The sequence below is a fragment of the Apiospora aurea genome (genome assembly GCF_038362705.1).
Source record: "Apiospora aurea strain CBS 24483 chromosome Unknown utg000005l_segment0_segment0, whole genome shotgun sequence".
Classification (NCBI taxonomy): domain Eukaryota; kingdom Fungi; phylum Ascomycota; class Sordariomycetes; order Amphisphaeriales; family Apiosporaceae; genus Apiospora; species Apiospora aurea.
This window is the reverse complement of record NW_027117392.1, coordinates 2,544,169-2,554,531: the sequence shown is the minus strand read 5'-3', so window position 1 is coordinate 2,554,531 and position 10,363 is coordinate 2,544,169. Positions and strand designations below refer to the sequence as shown.

At 55.2% G+C, this 10,363-nt stretch overlaps 4 protein-coding genes across 4 annotated transcripts; 2 read left to right on the top strand and 2 right to left on the bottom strand.

The window, feature by feature from the left end:
- Positions 1-773: 773 nt before the first annotated feature.
- On the bottom strand, positions 774-2,535 carry PG986_007356 (uncharacterized protein; the record flags this gene model as incomplete). Its single annotated transcript, XM_066843578.1, has 5 exons — positions 774-937; positions 1,050-1,374; positions 1,429-1,944; positions 2,074-2,430; positions 2,503-2,535. The coding sequence occupies 5 exons, from the start codon at positions 2,533-2,535 to the stop codon at positions 774-776; spliced, it is 1,395 nt and encodes a 464-aa protein (XP_066699690.1).
- Positions 2,536-4,888: 2,353 nt separating this feature from the next.
- On the top strand, positions 4,889-6,490 carry PG986_007355 (uncharacterized protein; the record flags this gene model as incomplete). The annotated part of the gene is made up of 3 exons (XM_066843577.1): positions 4,889-5,712; positions 5,778-6,321; positions 6,356-6,490. The coding sequence occupies 3 exons, from the start codon at positions 4,889-4,891 to the stop codon at positions 6,488-6,490; spliced, it is 1,503 nt and encodes a 500-aa protein (XP_066699689.1).
- Positions 6,491-7,094: 604 nt separating this feature from the next.
- On the top strand, positions 7,095-8,649 carry PG986_007354 (uncharacterized protein; the record flags this gene model as incomplete). The annotated part of the gene is made up of 6 exons (XM_066843576.1): positions 7,095-7,256; positions 7,412-7,689; positions 7,747-8,014; positions 8,103-8,204; positions 8,256-8,357; positions 8,449-8,649. 6 exons carry the CDS (start codon positions 7,095-7,097, stop codon positions 8,647-8,649), a joined length of 1,113 nt encoding a protein of 370 aa, XP_066699688.1.
- A 195-nt stretch (positions 8,650-8,844) lies between these two features.
- On the bottom strand, positions 8,845-10,055 carry PG986_007353 (uncharacterized protein; the record flags this gene model as incomplete). The annotated part of the gene is made up of 2 exons (XM_066843575.1): positions 8,845-8,989; positions 9,013-10,055. The coding sequence occupies 2 exons, from the start codon at positions 10,053-10,055 to the stop codon at positions 8,845-8,847; spliced, it is 1,188 nt and encodes a 395-aa protein (XP_066699687.1).
- Between the last annotated feature and the right edge of the window lie 308 nt (positions 10,056-10,363).

The following is a 10,363-nucleotide window of genomic DNA, read 5'->3' as shown; positions in this document are numbered from 1 at the left end:
CGCGCAGTCTGCCTGTTGGGCAGTAGGCGTTCCCCCAGCCCACTTGTTAGCGTTATCGATTAGCGGCTGCCGATCCGCCCCAAGCAACCCTTTGCGCCTGGTTGAACCGCATTTCAGGACAAGCCTCTTGCTAATACAACCACTAAATATATCCAGCTCGTCTGGCGCATGAGTCGCCTGAGGGTCTCAACACCAAGCGGTGAAGGGCATTCGTCTCTGCCATTAAATAGTTCCAAACAATCAATATATCCATCCATTAGGCATGCTGGCATGTATGCTATGCTATGCCATGCCATGCTGTGCTACGTAGACTTTGGTAATCCGATAGATTGCACGCCGCGCGTATATATGTATCCAAACGTTGTTCATTTCTTACCCATGGCTATCTCGCTTTTAACCCGCCACCGAACGAGTTCACGTGAACGGACGTTCTGGGGCTTACGCTATTAGCGTCATCTACTTTAGGTAACTTCTTCAACCTTCTTGCTTGGGTTCTAGGATTTATTTTACGAATCTGTGTTATTGACCCAACCTTAAGCGACCGTCGTCGTGATAACGAAAAGACCGAGACCTAGAGTCTTGAAGCACGCATTTCCAACAGTTTCGGACCAGCATCTGGTCCATTTACCATGCTGTCGTGTAAGTGCTACCAGAGGTAGATATGCATCTTTCTGGTGCGAGTCTGAGCGGGGTTTGAGGTCATTCACTTGAAGGGCTCCTCACTCTTTCGGGGCCAATCATCGCAAAATCTGTCGAATCACTGACCTACCAGCCTAAGAGACAGGGGCGTTCTTGCCCCGGCCATAGGCGTCTGCTATGCGTCTGCCTACGGATTCTCCGCTCCAGTAAGCCCCTGTTGCCGTTCCAAGGGCCACAAAGGGCGCAGTGTGTTCGCCAGCAAGCCAGAGTCCCCGTTCAGGAAGGCCCTCTCTCATGACTGCAATATCTTGGTCGCCCTCGGTCATTCCTACTTGGAAGTTGCTATAACTCCCGTTGCCGGCAAGGTCGTCATGCAGCCAGTCGGTGGCAAAAAGACCCCACGGGCTTACAGTCGGATGATTCAGCATCGTAATGGGGCAGCCGCGAGTAATAAGGTCGGAAGAAGTCGAATAGAAATTCCTCCTTCTTCTCCCGCGTCTGGAGAGTTCGGACTTTGTTGGTCAGAAACCGGGACTGGTCGCCATACGTATAGAAGAGCAAGGTGGGCTGGGATGTCGCAGGGTCCAGGGAAGCCAGCTCAACCACCTCCTGTGTCCATTTTTGGGGGTTCGACTCAAGGGCATAATTTGGCGCAAGCCATTGGCAGAATCCCTTGACGATGCGACCCTCCGAATCGGGTATAAGCCAGAACGCTTTTGGAAAGCTAATATAGACCTTGAAGGTAAGTTAGCTTGCGATTCAGCAATGAAAATTTATAAAAGGCTTTACCTTCTCGAGACAACCGTATCCTATACTGTTGATCGCCTTTGTTAATCTAGGGGGCAAGGCGGGAACAAAAGCCTCCGGGTGTTGCTGTAGCCAGCCGAGGGGCGAGGTAACGACAACCTCATCGAATTCCATATCACCTTTATCAGTGGCAAGAGTAACTTTGTCAGCGTCATCCCGGGCGTTGATCTGGACCACCGTCGTGGATAGTCTGATATCTGCTCCTTCTTGGGCAGGTTTGGCAATGGACTGCAGGATCGTTCGATAGGTGCCAGCGCAGAACAGATTCTCTCCATCGATACATTCTTCGAGCCAGAAGAACTTCAGAGACTGGCTGGTGATAGGGCTTCCAATAAAAGACCCCCACATCTCAGCCATCTGGAAGACAAACTGACGTTTTGCGGCATAGTCCGGTTTGCTTTCGGGTATCCTTCTGGTAACCTCTACTTGGAAGAAGTCCCAGAGGCTTTCGTCTGGACTAATCGTGGCCGTGTTCTTGTTACTGTGCCGGAAAGCATCCTGGTGAACAAAGTCAGGCCCGACGCGAAGTAAGAGTCATACAAGAAGGGTGAATACAACCCAGCTCGGCATGTCGAGCAAGAGTCACAGGAAAGGACGATAGTAGGTGTAGAGCAAGCCGCGACTCACCTGTATGATCTCCCACATCATTGTGGAATATACTTCCCCATCAGCCAGTGCAAGAAGCTGACCGGCTTCGTCGAACAAATACGATTCCGTGTCCCAAGTGCCCACCTTCGTACCGGTCTGGTTCGCGATGTTTAATATCGGATTGTCATTGGTGCCATGGATCCAGTTGGGCCCTAAATCGATGGAATGTCCCGAAGGAAGCTGTTCCTGGTGCACTCGGCCTCCGATACGGTCCCGGCCCTCGATGATTGTGACCTGGAAGCCGTACTTTAATAGCATGTCGGCGCAGCGAAGCCCAGTAAGACCTGCCCCGATAATCCCAACACGCGGGTTATGGTTGAGGTCTCTGGGGCGTTGCTATCCAGTGTTAGCGTCTACCCCTGATCGGAATTGGGCGCTGCCTGAAGACAAAATAGTAACAGCACTCACCTTGCCCAGTTTCGAGGCTAGATTATCCTCCATTCTGGAATCCAGCTCAACGATGCTGTGCAGGCGACAAGTTTTCAGATCTTGCCAAATGCGCGATGAATTGCGCCGGGACGGACTAGTATACGATATCGAGTAAGCATCCATGATAGCCAAACGTATGATGCTAAGTTTAGTGTTGATTGGTAACTCGACGCAACCCTTGACGTATACAGAAGTAGAAGAAGTTTGCGAAGTAGCAGCGGGAAAGTGTGATGATCGGATTACGGGTAGGAGTTTAAGCTATGAAGTAAGGAAAATTTCGAGTTATATAGGTAAGCCAGTATAGCACGGTACTCTGAACGATGAAGTGGTACAAGACTGTTGTTCCAGGAATAGAGATGGGCATAGCAGTGAAGTTTGGGGCTATACCCGGTAAACCAGACCGAGATGGATGCAAATCGGTCCTAATCCACTTGGCGACCACCTTTACAAGTGGGTTTAGCCTGTGTGTCCTGTCCAGGTACCGGAAGGGCCGCCATGGCTGAGCTGGACCAAGACGTGGGCGTGGGCGTGGGCGTGGACATGGACATGGACATGGTAGGTGGAGGATGGCCAGCGACGGCCTAGGACCACGCCTTCTCAAATCCGGATTCCCACGGTGCCGGCTCCAGTATGTGCAACGTTGAAGTATGTGTGCATGTGTGCAAGTACGTAGATAAGGCCACTTGGCATTGATCGCCCGCGACCGCTTGAGAATAACAAGTCGAAGGGGGTGGGCACCACCGTTCTCAAAGTGGCAATCGTCGCAAAACTGCAGCCAGGCTCCCAGGCCAATCAGGGAGTCACCACGAGATTGATCTGGCAGGTGTCATTGGGCATGGATGGCCTCTCACTATGGGCAGCAGGGCCCGCAAACCGGCTGTTATGGGATACCCCAGAGTCGAGGGAGGCAAGGGTGGATGTGTGTGAGTGTGCGTGCGTGCGTGCGTTTGTGGGTGGATATAGACTTGAGTAGCATACCGGAAGAGAGCACTTACAGCGGACAAGTAGAGGTGCCGAGCGAAAGATAGCGTAATCAAGGGTCCCGATGTTCCTGCCTCTAGATATTGTAGATGTTCAGAGACGGGCTTGCAAAGAGGCGACGGAGAGAAAAAACGCCAATGCGGGGATCGACTTTTAACGTATCACCTATTGCCTACGGTGTCTGTGTAATGCAATGTCTGCAATGACAGGCCGGACTTGAAAAACAAAGCAAAAAAAAAAAAAAAACAATTGTTCGCGGGTCATCCTGGGCCAATTAGGGGTCAACTTGGTCAACTTCATGCATTGTTATTGAGCTGCAGCGAGGACCCTGGGCAATGCCTCGATAACGCAGGGAGGATAGTGGATTGTATACCGAATGCGCCGTTCTTTTTGGGAAGCCCGGATGGCTGGTGTATACTACCAACCTGCGATTCAACTATCAGGGGGGAAATTGGATTGCTATAGAATACAAGGGACTCTGCATGGACCAAGTAAGAAGTAACGTCCTGAAGCAATGGTTTCCCTACCGCAGACTCGGTGTTGGCCGCAATTGCTTTCACAAGCGGACATGCCCGAGGGCAAGAGGCCCGGTTTCACAGAATTCGCCTTTTGCCTTGCCTGAAATGCATTTTGCACGCACCCAGGCCTAGCAGACATAGAATGGATAGGTGTAGGTATACATGACATGTATTTAGAGGAGGTAAGATGCATGACATACCGCACCTGACCTTGACTCGTGAGCCCGCTCCAGAGGCTGGGTCTTGGCGTCTTCACCCAGTCCACGGTGCCCACCCACCTCCTTAGTGTCCCGCCAAATCACATGAAAACAAACTGCTGTTTGCATACTACAACTAGTCAACCACAGACTGCAGTCAAGTGCATCCAGCAAGCAACAAGCACGCTGGACATTGACTGACACTGACTGACACCAACTGCATGCGGCCAAGTCGAGATGATGTAAGCGGGGGAACGCTAGCTGGGATGGGCAGCAGACGCCAGCCAATGGCGGCCCTTGGATTGGCACTTGGCCAACCCCGGACGGCTTCGATGGGAGCTTGGTCCAGCCCACTTGAGCCGAGGCATCTCTGAAGATACCCGAGACCAAGACCCTTGGGTGTTGCATACAATGTGAGACAAACTCACGAGCTACCATCTGCAGCCGCAGGTGTTCTTCTATCCCTTCCTTCGGTAATTTCAAAAGACTCTCTTCTAGCTTTCTAGTCTTCTAACTTCTATCCCTTCCAACTCCTTCCCCTCTCCACCGAGCAAGACGTCGCGCTGTCCATCCTGAGCATCCACGCGTCGTTCGATCCAGCTTGGCCCCTTGCTCCGTCTCGAGCCCATCCCTTATTCCAACCCCATTCCACAACAACACGACGCCGCCATGGCCAAAACATTCTCGCGCGACGAGGTCGCCAAACACAACACCGAGGAAGAGGTGTGGTTCGTCATCGACAGCAAGGTCTACGATGTGTCCGACTTCCTAGACGCCCACCCCGGTGGTGAGGCCGTTCTGCGCCAAGTGGCCGGCACCGATGCCACCGCCGCCTTCTACAACCTCCACCGGCAGGAGGTCCTGGAGAAGTATGAGGATCTCTGCATAGGCACTGTCCAGGGCGAGAAGCCGTCCGTCATCACAATGAAGCCTGGCGATCTGAGCCAAGTCCCGTACGCCGAGCCTCTGTGGCTTACGCCCGCTTTCAAGTCGCCCTACTACAACGACAGCCATCGCCGGTTGCAGAAGGCCATGCGCATCTTCACCGACACCTACATCACACCCGAGGCGCAGGCTCGCGAGGCCGATGGCAAATACATCAGCCAGGAGCTGATCGACAGAATGTCCAAGGCCGGCATCTTACATATGCGGCTGGGTCCGGGCAAGCACCTACACGGCGTCGACCTGCTCGGCGGTGCCGTCAAGGGCGAGGAGTTTGATTACTTCCATGATTTGATCATGGGCCAGGAGGGCTGTCGCTCCAACGCCCGTGGTTTCCAAGACGGAAACATGGCCGGCATGGTCATCGGGCTGCCGTGTGTCATGAACTACATGAAGGATGAGAAGTGCAAGCAGGCCATCATGAATGAAGTCTTCAGCGGCAAGAAGAAGATTTGCTTGGCCATTACAGAGGCATTCGCTGGCTCGGATGTCGCTGGCCTGCGCACGACGGCTGTGAAAACCCCCGATGGAAAGCACTACATTGTCAATGGGTATGTCATGCCCTCGGCTCCTCTCTTCTATTGAAGAAGTGTCTACTAATCGCGTATGTCTGCAGAACGAAGAAGTGGATTACGAACGGAGTGTTCTCCGATTACTTTGTCACCGGCGTAAAGACGGACAAGGGCTTGAGTGTTCTGCTGATCCCTCGCGGTGAGGGCATTGAGACCAAGCTCATCAAAACATCGTACAGTACTACTGCTGGCACAACCTACATTACATACGACAACGTCAAGGTGCCGGTGGAGAACCTCCTCGGCGAGGAGAACAAGGGCATCTACGTCATTCTGAGCAACTTCAACCACGAGCGATGGACAATGTCCTGCGGTACTATCCGGGGCATGCGGACAGTGGTCGAGGAGTGCTTGAAGTGGGCACACCAGCGAATCGTCTTCGGCAAGCGGCTGATTGACCAGCCTGTCATTCGACAGAAGTTGGCCAAAATGATTGCCCTTACGGAGAGCCATCAGTCATGGCTCGAGACCATCACCTACCAGATGTGCAACATGCCGTACAAGGAGCAGTCCAAGCACTTGGGCGGCCCCATTGGCCTCTTGAAGATGTCGGCAACTCGCGCTGCCCACGAGATTGCGGATGAGTCGGTCCAGATCTTCGGCGGCCGCGCCTTTGACCCAGTCCGGCATGGGCCGTGTGATTGAGATGTTCCACAGGACGTATAAGTTTGACGCCATTCTGGGCGGTGCCGAGGAGGTTCTTGGTGACCTCGGCGTCAGACAAGCTATGGCCAAGATGCCCAAGGCTGTGTTGTAGACATGTGTGCATGATATGATGGGCACCGGTAGCGGCGTTAAACATATGCAGTGCCTCTTTCGTACTGCCGGGCCACGATAAACGTAGAGAAGATGGGCCTTCGATAGAATGGAAAATTGACATGGCACTGGAATCTTTGCATGGTTTACGGCCCCTTTTGTCTGTATGTGACTGTGGGCCCCCCTTGCTCAAGTGAGCGAGATCTTAGATTCTAGATCCCTTTATGACTGCCGGGTCCTGCAGGCCGGTCGTAGGTTGGGGGTTCCGATGCATCGGCAATGATCCAATGCCTCCAGACTTAATGTGTTGCTCCCCACACTTTGCCCCTCTTCTCCGGATTCTACGGCTTTGGGATCTCAGTGTGCCCAATAGCTGTATCCACGTCGGTCGAGTAGAGCCGCCAGGCGTCTACTAATGCCAAGTGGTGTAGTGTATGCGATTTTGGTACAATTAGTCTTGGGTTCCTCTACTATACGGCATGGAAGGCGGTACCCGAGCGCTACATGATATATGATTGTAAGAATATATATAACCCTACCAGGACCACGATCGTTGGCGTGGCCGTAAATTTGCCACCTCCTCGACTGCGAGCAAGCAAGCAATCATGAGCACCGCCAAGACCTTCAACCCGAACACGGAGCCGTATGTCGCTCCCGGAAAACGGCTGAGGAACCTCCTATCCCAAGAGGGCATATGTGTGCAGGCGCCGGGTGTATACGATGGTATCTGCGCGCGCGTGGCCATAGAGCAAGGATTCCAAGTCATGGTAAGTGGAGCTTGTTCTTTCTATATTGCATTCCCCCTTCTTTTTCTCCCTACGTCTTATACGGAGGGAGGAACATATAATGCAGCCTCTTAGGTGAGAAAGGGGCTGGCGTGAATTGACTGACAAACTGACAAACTGACATATATCCAATCCAGTACCAATCCGGCGCCATGACGACGGCCGCACGCCTGGGCCGCGCGGACCTGGCCTTCGCGTCGCTCGCCGACTTTGCGGCGAACGCGCAGATGATCGCCCACCTCGACCCGCGCGTCCCGCTCGTGGCCGACGCCGACACGGGCTTCGGCGCCCCGCCCAACATCGCCCGCATGGTCCAGGTCTACCACCAGAGCGGCGTCGCGGGCTTCCACATCGAGGACCAGGTCGCCAACAAGCGGTGTGGGCACCTCCAGGGCAAGGCCGTGGTGGATATGGAGTAAGTTTTGATGCTGCCCCTTTTCCTTTAGGAGTGAGTAGCCTGCCTTGGTCGAAGGAGGATGAGGAGGAAGAAGAAGAAGAAGACGGAGGCCCACCGCCGCCCCTTTGCTATAGGGGGTTGGGGGCGGGCGAGAGTGGCAGTAGTAGTCGCAGCAGCAGCTGACTGGTTGACGTTTTTTTTGTTTGCTGGTTTTAGAACATGGAAGTCGAGAATACGCGCCTGTGTGATTGGTCGGGGTTCGATATACGGTGGCAGTGACATCGTCATCATCGCTCGGACAGATGCCATGGCGGTTGAAGGCTACGACGCGGCGCTCGAGAGAGTAAGTTCATGCGTTCCACGCCCATCATTGGAGCACGGCGTGGCTTGAACAAGCTGGTTAACCATTGATTGTCGCTTCCTTGGTGCAGCTGGTTGCCGCGAGAGAATGCGGAGCCGATATGGGTTTCTTGGAGGCCATCGAGACGGAAGAGCAGATCAAGAAGGCTGTCAAGGTTCTAGCTCCAATGCCGGTACGCATTTCCCTGCCTGTGTATATTATATACTTGACTCGACCAGACCAGAAACTGACTGATTGGCTCTGCGACAAGCTCATGATCAACTTCGTGTCAAGGGGTAAAACGCCATGGTTCCCGGTCGAGACATTGGGTGCCTGGGGTGTCAAGGTCAGTGTTGTTCCGCCAACCCCCTACCAATCTAATCGTCGACGTCGGCTGTATAGACTACTATAGGCTAACTATAAGGCATCACATACAGCTCGCCATATATCCAGGACAGGCCGCCAAGTCAGTGTTGCACACAATCAGGGAGGCGTACCAGTGTCTCAGGGAGACGGGCAAGGACCATGCCGAGTCCAAGGGCTTGGATCCTCGGGGATTCTTTGACATCATGGGTCTGGAGAGGGAGATGGAAATCGATCGTCTCGCGGGCGGTGCTGATTTCTCCCATGGAGCCTAACTAAGTAACTAGGTAGTGAGCAAGTAGCCCCGAACAGGAAAGAACTGCTCCAATGATCACAGCCTCCATAGTCACTTCCCTATATGTGACGTTATTGGAGAAATGTTGCTCGCCATCATCGCATAACTCTCATTACACAAGTATCGTTTCAACTCCACGCATCTCATTGTTGTGCAGAGCCTGGCTCTCCATGATTCAATGGTCTGCCGCCACCGCCGCCCGCTTCGCCAGGATCTCGGCCATATCGTCCCTGCTCACCACCGGCTCCCACGGCCTGAAGTGCATCCCCATGACGTCCGCCTGTCGCCGCTCGTACGTCTTGAACTCCTCGGTGACGCCGCTGCCCCGCACGCCGCCGCGCACGGCGCCCGCCCGCACGTCCCCCAGTACTCGGCCCACGCGGCGGGGAGGGCCTGCGAGGTCGGGATGGAGAGCCACAGGCGCAGCAGGTGGCGCTTGGCGTCCGGGTCCCCGTCGTCGTGGTCCTCGAAGCCGGTGCGCGAGTGCAGCGTCACGAAGCTGTTGAGCAGCTGCATGTCCCCGCGCTCGAGCTCCATCGAGTAGCAGTACGCGTCTGAGGGCATGATCTCGTCGAGCAGGTCGAGCGCCTCCTCCTGCGGCCGCGCCAGGCGCGGCACCTCGTCGGCGAAGTCGCGCTGCGCCGCCACCGTGTTCTTGCGGTTGCTGCGCGCGCAGAACAAGGGTTCCTCCGAGCTGCTGTCCGTCGCCGCCACCTTCTGGCCGCCGCCGAAGATGGGGCACCGGTAAAAGGGCGGCTGCGAGCTGGGCTCCTGCGTGCCCTGGAAGCTGTGGAACCAGGCCTCGCCGTCCTCGAGGACGGGCAGTAGGTCCGGCCGGAGCTCGCGCACGCGGTCGCGCAGGGCGATGGAGCTCATGACCATGCTGGTGCCGCCGCTCTTGGCGGTGCGGCGGCAGAGCAGGGCGACGACATCGCAGGAGTCTTGGTGGAAGTCCAGCCCGGCGTTGGTGTTGTAGCCGCGGCCGCCCGAGGCCTTGTAGCTGCCGCCCGCGTCGCGTACGTCGTTGATGACCTCGCTGGCCCGGTTCTGAGGCCGTGCCACACCCATGTATAGACCCATGCCCCAGTAGGCCACGCGCAGGTCCGGCTCGGTCCACTCGTCGGTCGGAAACCCTTTTACCAGGCACATGCCCCATCGGCCCTGAGTCGTAGCGACGGCCCGCTTCAGCGCGCGGCGCGAGGCGTCGGGGAGGGGAAAGTCGGCCTGCTCCATGTCCAGCAGGGGCTTGCTCGCCTTGCGGGCATGCTCCATGGCGATGCGAAACCCTTCCACCTCGTCTGGCGTCAGACGCAAAATCCATGTGGCATCTTTGCGGACATCCTCCGCCTTCCAAGCCTGTGGGCCTTCTGGCGCTGCGATGGCCATTTTCGACAAATAGAGCTTTGATGCACTACAAGAAGCCGTCTCCAAGTAACGGTTTCATGCTTGCGATCCAATATCGTAGATCTCAGGTAAGCTGCACCTCCTATATACGCCGAAGCGTCATTGCCTAGTTGGGTAGCACAGCAGCTTGTAGCCGTGGTTCTGGCCCGGATTTGGCGGATTCTCAATACCAGGAGCGGCGGGGTTGGAGTCTACACATTCTGTGGTGGTGTTAAAGTGCGGCTGCCAGCATGCGATCGGCAAATCAGTGGCAAACCCCATGGGCAGATAGGGGCCCCCGAAAAGCCAGC